Source organism: Paramormyrops kingsleyae, chromosome 19 (genome assembly GCF_048594095.1).
Source record: "Paramormyrops kingsleyae isolate MSU_618 chromosome 19, PKINGS_0.4, whole genome shotgun sequence".
In the NCBI taxonomy this organism is placed as follows: Eukaryota; Metazoa; Chordata; class Actinopteri; order Osteoglossiformes; family Mormyridae; genus Paramormyrops; species Paramormyrops kingsleyae.
In genome coordinates, this window is record NC_132815.1 from 6,758,984 (window position 1) to 6,775,757 (window position 16,774).

A 16,774-nucleotide genomic window follows, 5' to 3' on the forward strand; every position below is an offset into this window, starting at 1 on the left:
TAGTGTTTGCATGTGTGTCTTTTCCTAGCACAAAACCTGGACTGAAAATATACTTGAATAGTTCAACTTCAAGTATGATTAGAGTAAGAATAACTTGAAGAGTTACTTTTTCATATTTCTGCAGGTTTTATATTTCAAACAATGTTACTGTACTGTATCAGGTTTGTTTTTTTATATTACAGATGTACTGTATCTCAGTCTACGTCAGTTTTATTTATGTTTACAAAACACTGCACATATTTTAAAAACACTTTATTTTCCATGGTTGTTGACATGTTTAAAATAAAAATGTTTAAATGTAATATATTTTTCTCCTGGTCTTTATTTTAAATGGGTCATAAAAAATGTCAATAATTATCGATATCGACCGATATGAAACACTCATATCGTGATACAGTTTTCAGTCATATCGCCCAGCCCTACTCTTAAGCCACAACCGGAATGCCACCATCCCCAAGGAAAGAGGAAAGTCTTTTAACCCAAAAAGGGGCATACAGTTTTGCCAGATCACAGCTTCTCTCATGTTCTTTGATATAAGTCTCGGGAAGTGATCACCATCCTGGCCCACATTTTAATGCCACAAAATGCATCCTGAAATGTACCTAATCAAAATAAAAAAAATAAAATAAATAAAAGTATGAGGAGTATGGAGCAAGGTCAAAGCATAGAAAGAACAGAGGTCAGGGGCAAAGTGTCTCCTTTCAAAGTAAACACCTTCAAAGGACCCCGGCCAGGCCTGCATTCCTGTTCACCTCCACACGCCCAGCAAGACTTGTTTATTGATATGATCATTATTGCAGCAATATGCTAACATACAGGTGTCACCAGATTTTTAAAAATTTTCCCACCCAAACCTGATACAACCAGTCACCCCTTCGCAGCTCCACAGGAGGCAACACTTTACCTCCCATGACCAAGCTCACGGCACAGACGGATGCTGGTGACTCGGGTGCCAGTTTTCTTTTCCATTGCGGGCCATGTAATCAATCACCATGACGACCGACAGCCCTGCAAATCACCCAGGCGGGCGTTTAAACAGCGCTGACGGGTCTTGATAAATTTGGAAAAAAATCAAGGCCGCTCTGTGGCCCCACACTGGAGACATTGTTTCGCAGGCTGCCTCGTCGTGGCATGGCCATTTATCGCGACCCAAGGAAGTATGATTTACACCAGACCCTCTGTTGTTCATGCAAGGCCACTGGGTTTAATGAGAAAAAGGTCCCACTCATGCACGCCCTGTAAATCCTGAGAAGGCACCAGCACTAGTATTAAAAGACAAATCCCAACAACTGGAATTACCATCCCAAAATGCATCTGTCTGTACAGAAGTGTCCTAGACTGATGCTGTAGCCCCACACCCTAAGTTCTCTGGTGACAGCAGTAACTCCTAAGAAATACAGCACCTTTAAGAATAAAGGAGCAGTGCCATTTTTGAAACAAGCCAACTGTTGGGTCCCGGGAAAGTAGCCTGCCGACTTCTAGGTGCCGAAACCGAGGCCCCATTGCCCTGTGGGAATGCCAATTTTTTGACACACCTAGTGTGATGGGGGCAGGGAGGACCTGTGCGGACTGTCGATACAGGACAAACACTGCCAACCTGTCACGCCGACAGAAACTGTAAAATGCCCAAAAGGGTTAAAAGAAGAGTCGAACGGGAAGCCAAGAGCCAAATGTCGATAATTCTCACCCCCAGCGAATGTCAAAGGACTGTGATGTCAGACGGATGTCAGTCCGGGGTCAACAGAAAGCATCTAAGAGCCAGCCTAGCTGGGGGAGGCTACGTATGAAAGAAACTGTACATTCTTGTACGAAAGCCAGCATAAAAGCTCTGCTCTTTGGGGACGTGGAGGTGAAGCAGAGGTGAGAGGCGCCCAAAGAGGGACACACGAGCGCTGTGGGATAAGCAGCTCATGTCTAGTAACGCCTCTATCACACACGTGCTCTGCAGAAAACGCTCTTGGCCCCTTTCATCCCGCAAATTCCAGTGCGTACAGCAAAACACGAAGGGGATCCATCTCCATTAATGGATCAGGCTAGAATGCCAACCTCAGTACAAGTCTTTGATTGTTTTTCACGGGACATCATTCAGACTTCTCTAATAGCCAGAACAGTGACAGCGAGCTTACACAAACACTCCTTTCACCAAACTGTACAGGGTGCCAGTGCCGGAGCTTACAAAAGGTACTTTCTAAACAAGCAAATGCAGCCTTTAATTTCAGTGGGAAGCTTTCAGCAATCCCCAAACTGTAAACACAGACTTCTAAATTCATTGTTTACACAAACTCATAAAATAATTCATAAAAGAAATAAATTCTAGGTAGTTAAGACCATTCACCTGTAAAAGTTTAAAATCAGACAAAAATATTAAATCACTTTGCATTGTATTACATCATTAATACAGATTCAAAGAAGTTAATTGTTGTGTATATGTAATTGACTGACATTGTGTTGGCCAGTGAAGAGATCTCATTACCAAGAAACAGGGAGAAGGCATGAAAAATGAAATATCTACAGGCTGCTTCGGGTGACCTAGTCATGCACCTCTGAAGGTCTCGCCGCCTGGGCTCTGGAGATGTCAATGAATTATGCAACAGCATACGATCCACTTAAATCAGCCTCAGAATGACTTTGGTGCACCGGAATAAAAAAGAAACGTGCTGACGTACATTATCCAATTATTGACAGTAAGATAAAATAAATAAATAAAGTGTCGCCTTCAGAGATCAGGGCACTAGTGGCCAGAAGAAAAGCCGAACGGACCAAAATGGAGGCCGCAGGGTCCATTCTGAGGGCCGTCTGCATCACCGGATCAGAGGCCCTTTAGGCCCTGTACACGAGCTGACGGAAGGAGGCCAGTGGCTCAGCCAGACGGCACACCTGACACCCAAGACTCCACCCTTCTTCAGGTTTCCCTACCGATGAGCAGCTAATTATCTGTATTCTGAGATGGGGGGGGTGGGTGGAACTAGAATCCTAGCATTACCATGGCTACAGCCATACCACAGCACAGTAGAAAAAAGTTGCGAAACATTTCGAATATTTGAACGCGTTCTGCCTCTATGCCACTGAAAAATTAAAACAATCTCGTTTCCCGCTGAAGCTCTCCCCACTGAATTGAGTTTTGCAATGACTTTTTAGGGGGCGCAAGTTACGGTTCATAGTATTTTTTGTTGAACTCATCACGCCCAGCTCCGCGTGACAGCAAGCTCCATATGGAGTTCATTCCTGCGAGCGAAGCGTGCATTGAACCCAGAAGGCCAGCACCTGGACCTGAAACACCCACCAGAATCAGACACTGCACAGCTATCCAGTGCGGCCCAACCCATCCGTCAACGCCAAACTCCAGATCCGCAGCAGACTCCTGATTGCATCCTCACGCCAATGGCTCCGGCCCAGAACTGTCTTGTGGCCACACAACCGGCGAGCTGCCATAGAGCTGCACCCTCGCAGCTGCAAGCAGCCCCCAAGCTCCGTCTCCAGCCTTGACACCTTAGCCCTGATCAGGACATTCTGCCTATCCCTAAGCAAAATAAAGACATCTGTACTGCAAGGGTCCATCTCATCTACATTTCTGGGCAGGGCTCAACATTAGGATCAACAAAAATTCAGAGGACTAATTTTTCTTGGAAACTGACCACCAACGGTCATCTTTCAGACACACATTGTCTGCCTGTTACTGCTTGCAGCTGAGGCTGAACCACAGAACAGTCGAAATTAGCATTATCCCCATGGTACACACTTCAGTCCACATCCCCCCCAACCCCAGTCAGGCCATGATTTGAGAAGTTTATCACAAGGGACAGCTGAACCATCTCCATGACTGGAGCAGCAGGGCTGGGCCCCATGGGGGCCATTTCCTCTGAGGGCCACACTCTCATTCCTGCGTTATCTGTCCCACTACTCATCCAAAAACCCAGGCCTGTTACACAGTGGGACCAACCCCACCTTACAGGACGGCCCTGCTTATCTGCTATATCCGACGGCCTGGGCCAGGATGGCGCCTGCCTGCTCCCCCCCTCCCACGTGAGACGCAGACTTTTCCTGCGGGGTGTGGCGTCAGCTGCGGGTGGACTCGCGCTCCACTGTTTTCCCTGCTAGGCCTCCATGATCAGCAGAGACCCAGCTAAACGCGTGCCAATGGCTGCCAAAAAGGCCTTCCTTGGTTGTTAATCTTCCCAGACTCAACAACACCCCCCTCCTCAAAAAAAAAGCTGAAATGCAGACCATTGTGTGTGTCAATTCATGCCTACAGCTGCAAATTAAGCTCTTCTCAGTTCAAAATAAAAGGCAGAACTTCTGGTCATCTTCAGACAAACTATAGCATCTTTAACTGAGGGGTTCATTTAGCAGAAGTGAGATTCCCTTGAATGCAGCGCACCCAAGGCACCGGTTGCTCAACATTTCAATCATAACACCTGTTTAGCAGGTGGGGATTCTGTAGACCTGCCCTCTTACATAAACAAGCAGAAACAGCTTTATGACAAACAGGGAGGAGCAAACACAGCTACAAGGAAACCTCACTCTAGAAGAAAACAAATGGCACAGCACAAAAGGGAGGAAACTAAAAGAAAGAAACAAAAGGCAAGCAAGAAAGCCACAAACCTCTGGTCAATGGTGATACAAAGCTTCACTAGACAGAAGGCTGTGAGAGCAGCTATATGCAAGGTGCTGGGACAGAAACCCATGAAGCTGAACTTTCAGCCATGGCCCGGCAGCCCACACCAGGAACCTGACAAGCACACACAGGATGGTAGCTCATCCTGACTCATTTTCACAAGGTTATGCAAGGGAATTCCATTTATGTTTAGGGGAGCAAATAGGTGATGCATGGTTTATTAAATACTGGATGAGACGATGTGTACACGCACTAAAAAAGCAGCAGAAATGAAGGCTCTCACATAGACTAAACTTGACCAGCACTGGATATACTTCAGATACACAACAAAATCAGACCTAAAAGTCTCATAATTTAATACACTACATTATTCTACCTAAAATTAAATCATTAGGGACACAAACCCTGATGTCCTGGGAGTCATCAGAATTATGCGACAAGGCTACTGTTATTGGAACCAGCAGACACACGTAAACAACCAAGGCAACCGGCACGTACGGGACCCAGAGAGCCTCGGTGTACTGAGAAGGCTTTGCAACCGCCAGTGCCCACCGTCTGAGGGAAAGCCCCCTGCCGCGTCACTCGAAACAGCGTCAAGCAAACAAAGAGACACATTCCCACATGTGAGACACACCACAAAATAGTTGGCCGGGCAGCACGCGTGAAGAAATCGTGCAGACTGGATCGGCTCGTTTCCGCCCCCACATAAGGACAGGAGCCAGGGCAGACGGGCGCTGAATTTCCCCTCGGTAAGCAGACTAAAGGCAATAGGATAAGTGCTTTTTCCACATGTGGACCATCCTGAAATAATAAGCCTGATAAAAAACACAAAACATAAGTGAGCTGCGGAAAGGTGGGATGAGGGAAACGCTAAGAGAAGTGGAGCAACTGATAAGGCAAAGGGCCTGCCGCTCGATCGGGGTGCTCAGTCCCACCTGAGCATGTGTGGTGTACACTGTACAGTGGTCAGAGGCACACGTGGTCTGTGTGACAGGCCCTTGCCTAATGTGAACTAGGAAGTACACCAGTGGCTTGAGAATGGTTTGACAGACAGCAATAATGGCCCGAGGGGGCAGGGAAGGCAGACAGAAGTAACTGCTGGTGCATCCCAAGAGATTAATGAGGCCTGACATGCCAAGTCCAGAGACAAGGGCCACCCTTCCCTAGTTATGAGATCCATCTTCTTACCCTGGTATTCCATTCTCCCCCCACCACACACACACAAAAGCAACAAAGAAGTGGCTGTCTGAAGTTCCGGATCCACCCAATAATAACCAGTACAAAGACAAAGCCCCAAGAGACTTATAGGGAACGGGCTCTACGACACAGACTGAAGCAAGGTCTTCATCTTGATCAAACCCTTGAAATTAGCTTTAAGCACAGTTACATAATCCTCTCAGTGGCATCGATATCGGTCTCGTACATCTCACCCCATACAAACAAATGGACAAATCGCTAGAACTATTAATCAAACAATGGCACAAAGAAATGTATATGTCCATGTATATGTACAGCTCAACCCAGAAACAGGGGTGTCCAGGGCAAACCTTTCGGGACCAGATACATCTGGGAGAAAGAAAAAGAGGAGGAGGGTAAAGAAGAAGGAGCAAAGCGTTGCTGCTATCTTGATGTGCGACCCCAGTAATATCAGAGGCTACAGAGGAGATTTGCACTGTGGGACCAGCCAACAGTCCACAGGCATGAAAATGAAAGCACCGTGACAAGACTGTGTACACAAGAGGAACAGGAAATGAAAAGGAAGCAGGACACCCAGACAGTGCCGGTGGTCGGCTCGGGACCCCCACACACGATCAGTACCAGCGAGACTGATGATGACGCACAGCGAAGCACAACACGAAAAAAATGTGGGTGGATCACATTTATAAACAGTAGCCTTATAATTGCAACAGAGCCACTGCTTTAAATACATTCTCAGTTTGCACACAAAAAAAGACGAGGGAAAAGCAAAGTAATGTGTCTATGCAGAGTGAAATACTAATGCAGTTCAGCAAGTTAATTTCAGTCAGGCCCCTAAGGACATAAAAATAGAAAAAGTCGAGAATAATCAAAATTTGGCTGCTTGGCACTGTGCATGATGGACCAGCCTACAAAGGCCCAAGGAATGTGTACGGTGCAGGGGGGGGGGGGAACAGGGGGGTTGCAGAAGGGCACTGAGCAGGCCAGACCAAGCACCAAGTACCCCCCCAAGAAGGGGCCAGGCCAGGCAGCTGAAGCAGGGGCTCCATCTGTCTTGGGGCAGCCCCCCCGGCACCACGCACCTGGTCACAGACCTGTGCATCTCTGGCGAAAGCTCACGTCATGCCAGTCAGAGACTACGCCAATGCAGCACTCCTAAAATCAAGTGTTGCCGTTACCCAGTTTCTGAAGGTTTGGGGAGCAGGCTTTCATTCAGCAGGGAGCTTAAGCGGGTCAGCTTCATATGATCAGTCAGGTGTAGAAAAGCCTTCAGTGAGTCGCACATTTCTGACTCCAAAATGACACACGAGGCAGGTTGTAATCATTCAGAAAAAGCTGATTGGATGGGACTAGCAAATAGCCAACACAGCAGAAGCTTTTTAAACAGGAAAAGGTGAATGATAACCAGTCTAAATAAAGAACACAATACAAACTGTTTGTTATGCTTATCAGAGAACAGAACAGCAAGAAGCATCACTGAAAATGGACAGCAGATTAACAAGCACACTATTTTTAACTGGATCATTTTGCTTCCTGATATCTTAGAGGAAACAGACTTAGAAATTTCAGTAATTAGCCTATTCACTCTACAGAGGAAGTATTTGAACAGATTTCATTTCATAGCTGTCGGTGAACAGAATATAGTCTAGGAATAGTGTCTCCATCAAAGCAACAAGAGCCATGTATTTATACAACCAACCTTCTTCCACAACCACATATTCTGTAAACGGTCAGTGAACCTTGAGCCTATCCCAGGAAGCTGAGGACACAAGGTTTCTACAGGAAGGGTACCACCTCTATATTAATCCCCATCTACAGGGAATCAAGTATAGATGAGTTCCACAGGGAGGCGGGAAAAAAAAAATAAGAAACTGCTGAGTGAGGTAATACGTTTATGTGACTAAGCAAAAAGCAGATTGTTAATAAAATGTACTTCAACACTCATCACAAATCAGATCTGTGTTTAATGTCTCAGGACATCTCCCAAGCCCCCAGAAAAGTCATAAATATGCCACGACTGGCTTCCACAGGGGGTTTTAGTGGTTAATAGCACAGGGACAATACTTGAGGTAACCGATTACAATAATATGTTAATTAGTGTGGTGTACATCGACGCATCGAGTTATCACAAACTTTGAAGAGGGCAAGATGACAAACTGCACTACTATGGTTAAATTTGAACTAAATTTAACTTTTGCTATCATCCATTGATTCCTAACCTGGAATATATCATTTTAAATTTGTTTGGAAAGCTTTTTAGTTTGCATAATGCATTAGACACTAAAATGTTGACATTCTGATGGTGAGTGTTTAATGTTTACTTTTTGGTATTTGCTAGATTTTTTTTTAATAATACATTTTTTTTATTAGATTATTCAACAGATTAATCAGATTAGTCGACAAAAAATTGTCAATATAAAAGTAATCGTTAGGGGCATCCATAATAGTTAAGGACCAGGATTTCGACAAAAAGAAAATTCAAGTCCCAGGAAAGGCTCCGGTATTATCACTTATCAAAGCTTCAGCTGCTTCAGTAAGTACACACTTACATGACTTTGGGAAGTAAGCCATGTATCATACACTGCTTTGGATAAAATAACTTCAGTGGGAGGAGCAGAAGAGCCAGCCATCCAGCCAGCCTTCATGAGGCCACATCTCATCCTCCCCTCCGGGGTTTGTTCTTCTAAGGATATGTGAAAGACAAACATTGTTGCTCGACAGATTGCTTGCACACGCACCAGTGACCATCAGGCAGCAGCCCTGCTCAGATCCACTTTGGCACTGGTAAACTCTGATGGGGGGGGGGGGTGCAACCTGAAGCAGAGGTGGACCACAACTGAACCAAAGTGCACGCTACCATGTAAACTGCTGCAAGCTGGGCAGCTCTGGATGCCCTTTGCAAATATGCAACGGATGAAAACAAACTGACCTTACAAGGAAAAGCAGGCACCAAGTGAAATGCAAACCTGTCTTGGAAAGTATCAAATAAAAACACTTTGGATAAGATGCTTTCATTTCCCCCAAGATGTTAAAAATACCTACATTGACAACACAAAGATTTTATTTATTTATTTTATTTTTTTTATTTGGGACAATGCACATTAATGAAAAAACACTACAATGAAATAATCAAGTAATGATTATTACTTGATTATGTGCCACTTCTAGGCTTAAACACCCTTGGTCAGCATTAGCCAATCTGCTGTTCCCCACCATACAGCAAGCCTGTCAGGCTGAGAGAGAAAGAGCAGACCACAGGTGTGTGACAACTGGGGGAAAACAGAGCCATGTCTGTGTTTAAAGCATTTAAGCATATGCTACACCTACACTCTTGAGATTGCCTTACAAAGCCTACAAAGGTTGATGACAGCATATGGATTGAGAGACCAACACTTTCTAGTGGGAGACAACTCACAATAAGCAGAAAGAAGAATCTAAATGGTCAGCATAGTGGCAGGTATGAGAAAGCCAGTCAACTTTTGTCACTGGTTGAAGCATGGAGAAAATTGTTGCTGCTCTTTCGACCTTCATCCAGGTAAAAAAAAAAAAAAAACTGTCAACAATAGAGAGATATCCATCACTTCCTATTTAAAATCTACTGCAAACCTTGACTGGAAATGAAAACAGTAGAACAGCAACATGGGGCTTTGAGTTATCATTGCTCATTTTCTAACTTACTGAAGCATAAGCAGTAAAGCTGCCCCATCAAACAGAAACAGCAAAGCTCAACAAAGCATGAATCCAACCAATCAGAGGGTCAAATTTGGGCATAAAATCCTTGCACCACATGGACTCCTACTGACTTGACAGGAAACAAGCTACTTTTTATGGACTTGAGTACAAGGCAACTACACTGCAAACATGAAGGAACAATTCCAGAAACAGGCAAAAGGGATCTGTGCAGAACAAGCCCTTTCGAGGACAGCACACTACATACATTTGGGACGAACGTGATACTTCCCTCCTTGATCTACCACCTTCTTAATCAGAATTGATACCCGAATGGATGGAAAAATACTGTTGGGTTGTTTTAGACTCCTAAGTATCAGGTATTTCGAAGAACTACAGTGAAAACAGGTTCATTGTCAGCAATTACAATCAGTTGTGTGAATTTAAAAATATTTACCTCATGTACTGGTTCAAACATTAAGATAATATGATAATTAAACTCAAGAAGCACATTTTCCTCTATATCCAAAACTATTCCATACTAAGTGGTGCAAAACAAATCTGACTATAGCCACTAACAACGTAAACACAGCAAGATGGGAAAAGACATGTAAACAAGAAGAACCTCCCTGTACCTGAGGGCTCCCAGCGCTGTGATTGGCTGATTCTAACAAATATTAGCAATGTTTATTCAGTCATCTGAAACCGGTCACCAAAGGTAATAAAGACATTAGTATTGCCATAACACCTATTTATAGTATTAGTGGTAAACATTGAGCAAATGAAATAAATCCATTCTGTGTAAAGACAGCACTGCATTTGTTTATGGGGCCTGCAATTATTTTACACAGTGATAGTACTTTTAAAAACATACAGCATTCCAGTTGTACAGCAATTATAATATTCCTCTTGGCAAAAAAGATGGATTTATATGAATGAGCAAAAGCTATCTTAAGCATCAGCAGGGTTTGATTAAAGCAATGAGCATGAGCCACTTGACATCCTTTAGCCAGCAAGTAGGTGTTACCATGGAAATTGGGTTTTTAATCCCTTAAAAACCACAGAAAACCTGTAGGAAACAGACCCATAACTCTAAAACAAGTTAATCCCGGATGAGTAATTGCTTTTAATCAATTCATTTGTTTCCCTGTCGGCTTACACAAAAGTTCAAGCCCTGGGTCGGAGACTGGAGAGATTCCACATGGTTTTTAGGTTTTATTAAAACCTCTCCAATGCGCTAAAACGACTCCCAAATTCCAAATAGCTGAATGCTGACGTCCGCTCGGATACCCGCAAAAGAGAGCTCCCCCACCCAGTATCGCACAAAAACACAAACTCCCAGCCCTAACCATCCCCCACTGATTAAATGTGCTCTTCTAATTTTATTGGTCTCAGAAGTGCCAGGTTTTAAAAAAGCTTACGATCTCACTCAATATTTATGCACATTTCTCCTTCCTACGTTTTTGCATCGGTAATTTTAAGGGGATACACACCGTACACTGCACGTATATAATGCACTGCTTTGGATTTCTGAAAACAACTTGTTTGATTAAATACCCAGTGTGGCCATTACAGATAATAATCGTTTATATGGCGGGATAAACAGTCATTACTATTAAACCGGGGTTCATGGGCTTAAAACGTCCATTTATACCAACTCTAATTAGATGCCACCACAATTAACACAGAGAATACAAAGGCAGGCCGTGGTTCGCTTCACCACCCAGGTGTATGATCTGGTTTACGTACATCACTAAATTTCCATGGACTGCTTTTAGAAACTTCTTTTGAAGGGGTACCAATTAAAATTAATATGACGCACTGTTTTTCAATTTTAAATATCTTGTTTACAAAGCCGAACCCTGTTAATTTGTCACTGTAGGCTGGCCATCTTATCTACGCGCCAGTGCAACAAATCAGTGCATCTCTAATGACGTGATTTAATTCAATGCTGCTCTACAAATAGGGTAGGAGACACTTCTGCTGGCTCTGCACAGACAAACTGGAAGTGACAAACATAACAGATACACAAGTGTCGAGGTCGATTTACTGTCTGCTAGGGTCACCGCCGCCGCCACCCCCCATTCTGGATGCGCGCCTAAAACAAAATTTCCTGTCCAATAAAAAAAGAAAAAACCGTAACTCGGCTGCAGGTGACTTCATACCTAAAACAGAGCCGCTCACCATATGTTTAGATTGAGATCGGATTCCGCATTTCCCCCCCTGTTTTTGGATATATAAAAGATCAAAGCAACCGAACCAGTACTAAAGTACTCGATAACGTAGAAGGCAAAGCAGTTTTAGCTAATTTTATCGCAAGCCGACATTAATATTCATGTGTACCGGGTAATGCTGGCCGGTAGTACCGGGGCACGCTCACGGTCTCACAGGTAGATACGTCAGCCGCCTCACGGGGAAACCATCACGCCTCGCGCAGTTAGCCGTTAGCTCCGGCTCGCGACCCTTTAAATGTCTCGGATTTCGCCTTAATGTGGGGTCTGGAGAGCGAGAAGAGCGCCTTTCCCCCGCCCGGTCGTCATGTGTAGGGGCAACGCCGGCGGATACTAAGCCAAGTTGCAAAGCGACTAACCATAGTCTTACGTGGGGCTATTCCCTTGGTTTTCTGCACAAACCGCACTTTGGGGCGGTTAATCATTAACCAACACCGAGAAATTCACACAAATGTGTGGTACGGCTTGTTTTATATCGCAGAGATAGATAGATATAGCTGTACCCGGGCGTACATATATCTCTAGGGGGGGACCAGAAATAAGAGCGATTTTTGCGACCCGATGCACTTGTTCAGCGAAGCGCACAGCTAACCGCCGAGCCAGTGCTGGATAACAACCCGTCATCGCTAAACGAGTTTCACACGCTAAACACCGGGCGGGCGGCCGGCCGTCCCTCTACACGGCTCGTCCAGGCGCTCGTCACCCCGGTTCAAAATTACGTCGCTCAGTTTGGTTAAAGGCGCAGCCGGGTAGAGAGCCGGGCACAGCCTCGTTGCTTTCGCTAGCCGCGGCTGTGGACGGGCAGAGCCGGCCTCACACGGCCTGCAGGTCCCGGGAGGTCCCCGGGCTCACCTCCGTAGGTTGGCTGATCTCGAACAGGTCGAGCCGGTTGGCGTTCCAGTGGTTAATGATGTCGGCCAGCTTCCGCCGCTCCTCCTCCCTGCTCCCCGACATTCTCAATCCTCAATGGGTTCTCCTAACAGGGGAAAGAATTCCCTTTGTCCACAACGGAGACCTCGTGTCCAAGGACCGCGACAAAATAGAATAAAAGAAAACCATGCGCACAAAAATCTTGGTTTTGGAAGCGGGTCTGAGCGAACCGTATCTCTGTCAGCTAGCAACACACGTCGTTCTCGTTGTTAAGCGCTCCTGCCGTTTCCGTGTTCCCTCTGTTTCTCTTATCTCTCTCTCCCTCCCTCTCTCTCCCAGGGAAGAGCCGGCTACGTCTGGTTCGGCGCGTTCACGCCCGTCTTCATGAGCTGCTGTCGTGCACACGCACAGCGCTATTCGTGCCTTTCCCTCCGGTCCGCGTGTTTAATGAATAGGTCCCATTCTAACACGGATCATTAAAAAACACTTTTGGTGGATCTTTACTACACACATGACCCTCATAAACCAAATAAGACTCTTATTAATATATGCATCCCGTATATATAATGTATCATAATGGAGTTGCTACAATAATTGAATTTTCATTAAAGTGAATATGTGTACGCACACATTATTGTATATTTACGATTTCTGGTTATGGGAAGGCTGCCCAGAATTCATAAGCTAAAACCCACCCCCCTTTTGAGGTGAGTGCAGCGTGAATGCATGTGTTGTATGTCACACTGCCTCGTCATTGTCATCACAGAATAGACCCCAGTACAGACACTCCCTCTGCCCCTGACAAATGCCATGGGGATAGACTATTTGTGTCAGAATTCTCATATTAAAGGGCCATTGACTTTATTGCTTCTTACAGCCAAATCATTTTAAATGTAAACCAGCTTGACTCAAAGTTTTGTGTTTTTTTTTTTTTTTTACAGAGGGCAACATTACAGGGACAAGCATACCAAACCTAGTATGACTCCACCATCAGTCAGACCCAGGATGAGAAGCACTGAATCAAGTAAAACTGTGTGGAACAATAATTTTTTTTTATCAATTTATTCATAGGCACTTTTATTTAAAGCAGCCTTCACTCTTACATTTTATACAGTAGAACGATTGAAGGTTAAATAGCTTTTTAAAGGCACAGCAACAGGTTTCATCTTGGGACTGATGAACCAGTTGTGGTTGTCTCTAACTGCCATGTTAGCTCAGTCACATCCATAAGGGCCCTGTAATCACACAGCAGCGAGCGGCTCTGCTAAAGCAAAGGAGCTTCGATTGGCTCGGCAGGTACAAAGCGAGTTCAGTATGTCATCTGATGCAAGCCTGTCCTTGAACCCATCTCATGCCATTCTAGCGCTGTGAAGTCTTTATCATGTTGCCAGCATGCTGATGTTTGCAGCTGTCATATAAAAAGAGCTTCAGGACAATTTCAAAAGTGCATGTTGAAGGGGAACTGGCCTGTGAACAGTCCCTGGGAATTATATAAAGTAGCCTAAAATGAAGCTCAGGGCACCAAACAGTGAAATGAGTTGGGACGCAAAGCCTGTCAATGAAACAGTGACATAGTGACGATGGCCCTTTTTACCTCCTGAGCTTTGCATTGTATGCACCCAGGCTGCCCCCCCCCCCTTCTCATGGGATTTACCAGTGCAGTGTTTGGCAGTGTGCACAACCCACACCCAGCCCTGGAAAATGTGAGATGGAACATCACAGATGTTTCCTGTCCTCTGTGAGTGACATTTTACGTAGGCTGCCCTTGTGCTGGGGAATTACGTGAAAGAAAACGATGTGTTAGCATGCATTTTTATGAATGTCGCAAAAGAGTCCATAAGCATTTTTTTTATACTGTATAAAGACCCACTTTAAAATTGCTTCCAAAGCATTTTTCGAAACATTGATTTTTTTTTGATGAATTAGATTGCACAATATAAAAAATGAAATAGTTAACAGATGTTCTTTAAATAAAAAGGTGCAAACATTCCAATTCACACAATTTTTCAGTAATGCACCATAACGCTGTAATGATATTTACCTTGGTTTGCTCCAGTAGTGCAATGACATGTAGTCAGGCTGACTGGTGTCTTTAAATTGCTCATAGTGTATAATTGTGTGCTTTGATGCATTGGTGTCCTATCCAAGGTTTACTCAAGCTTTGCTGCTTAGGATAGGTTCCAGGCTTTCTCTATGAGCCTGATACAGATAAGCAGTTAGAAAACTGACGGATATGTCAATATACTCTCCCACAAATAAAGTGCACCCCCCCCCCCCCAAAAAAAAAAAACCTTAAGTATCCTCAAATTACAGATGTCCTGGAAAAGGGTTGCAGTGCAAGTCCTGCTATTTTGTGCGAAAATACAGTATCCAAAGGATAGCATCTCCAGAAGGGAGAGGTTCACACAGATGTGCTGAATTTCACGCATCACGTCCATCCACCAAATCAACTCACGTCCCACTGAAAGCTAGAAGAATCCACTTGGCCTGAAAATGGTTCAGTGGCAGCGGCTTGATGTTTGTGGAACGTGAAAACTGTCTGACTTGTGAGCCAGCATTAAATGAACTGTGCTGCAAAGAGAAGGATGGACAGTTTCTCCCTCAATCATGGATCACTGAAAGACTACAGTCTTCAGAGATGGGCAAAATCAAGGGGTGACCATGGAGCTGGAAGTAGATTAATCAGGAGAGTGATATAACTATATTTATACTCTATCAGTGTCCTTTGAGACCTCACACAAAAGCCTGGTTCTGTCCCATCTTTTTTCGTCAAATCAGTTATACTAATTTGTTTCCTGCCAGTAAAGATGTCCGGACATAAGTATTTGTATTGGCAGAGCAAGGATTGGATAAATAATTTGGCCGTCATGTATCTGACACATGAGATACCATTAATGTTTGCCTTTGTGCCAGACGCATCCTTTGCACACAAGATGAACAAAAAATGAACGTCCTTAATCCGTAAATTCAATATTCATTTGCAAAATAAATCAATTCACACTGTGTTCGCACTTCTCCTTGGTTGCTTCTTTCGAAGTCTTCTGTGGAGGATGCTTAATAAAAATGGTTTGGACTTTGCTATTTCATGCAAGTAGGTTACTGAATGACCGTACAACCTGGCTCAAGGACAGAAAACATTTAAAGAGACAATGATTTCAATGCATGGGAATTTAAGATGATAGAGTAATTGCAACATAGTGTGCAACACACAATTGAATTATGTAGTAGTATTGTTATGGCAAGGAAGTTATATTTAAGCTGTTATTTTAAAACAGACAGAATAAGAGCTTAGTCAATAAAAAAAAAAAACTAGAGACAGGTTTTACTGTTTCCTGGAAAATCCCAAAGATGATTCAAGTCCATGCATCTTTGGAAAGATGGCAACATGCTGATGTTTACGATTTTTTTTTTTGATACGCAGTTACACAGAACCAGTTGAGATTAATTTTCTGCACAGTTCACTAGCTTTTAAAACTCTCTGACTGTAGGCCCAAGTTTCAGTGCCAAAAAATGATCAAACATTCCAAACTGCATAAGTTGCACTTGTAAATCTGTCGTGAAAGTCCTGTTATCAGTTAAATTGATTGCCTGAAATGACCAGCGGTCCATTGAACTGTTGCATTGCATTGAGCTCCTTAATAGGACCTATCGTACTTGGCTGCAGATGTCCTGTTATTATAGAATATTATTTAGTGCTGCATAACACATCGAGAATGTAATCATGAGGACACTATTAAGAAGATGTTAATGTAACCATAAAAAGTTTGACCTTGTCACCTTTAGCTAATGCAGACCAATTACTGCTGCATGATGTAACCAACATAAGTATGTATCTGGACCTAATGTTAGCCTCGAAGTTTCTGTATCTGTGTTTTGTGTTAGCCTTGGTTGTATGAATATGCACCTTATTCAATTCTGCAGCTTATCGCTACGCTGAAGGCTAAATCAGGTCTGTGGCTAAACATCACTTGGCCAGCTGAAACCGTCAGACTCACTACTGTCTATCAATGAAACCTGGGAACAGTTTTGCTTTCCCACCATAGTGTCCTTGGACAATTCTGTGCTTCTTGCTATAACTATACAAAGAATACTGCCTCATTTATGTTTTTCTAGATGGTTCCACCAAAAAATGATTGGCAGCCCTATCATATTGAGCAGGGGAAGTAATTGGAGCCCAAAAGACAGGAAATAA

General features: G+C 43.9%; 1 protein-coding gene across 15 annotated transcripts in view; it reads right to left on the reverse strand.

Moving 5' to 3' along the window:
* Positions 1 to 12,900, reverse strand: part of afdna (afadin, adherens junction formation factor a) — an 82,839-nt gene extending 69,939 nt beyond the window's left edge. For 5 of the 15 annotated variants that reach the window (XM_072702740.1, XM_072702728.1, XM_072702726.1 and 2 more), the window contains exon 1: positions 12,565 to 12,900. In XM_072702740.1, the coding sequence (XP_072558841.1) occupies positions 12,565 to 12,666 (102 nt within the window). In that variant the 5' untranslated portion in view covers positions 12,667 to 12,900. The remainder of the gene's footprint in view (positions 1 to 12,564) is intronic. The other 10 variants (XM_072702729.1, XM_072702727.1, XM_072702732.1 and 7 more) reach the window with 3 other exon arrangements.
* Positions 12,901 to 16,774: the final 3,874 nt, after the last annotated feature.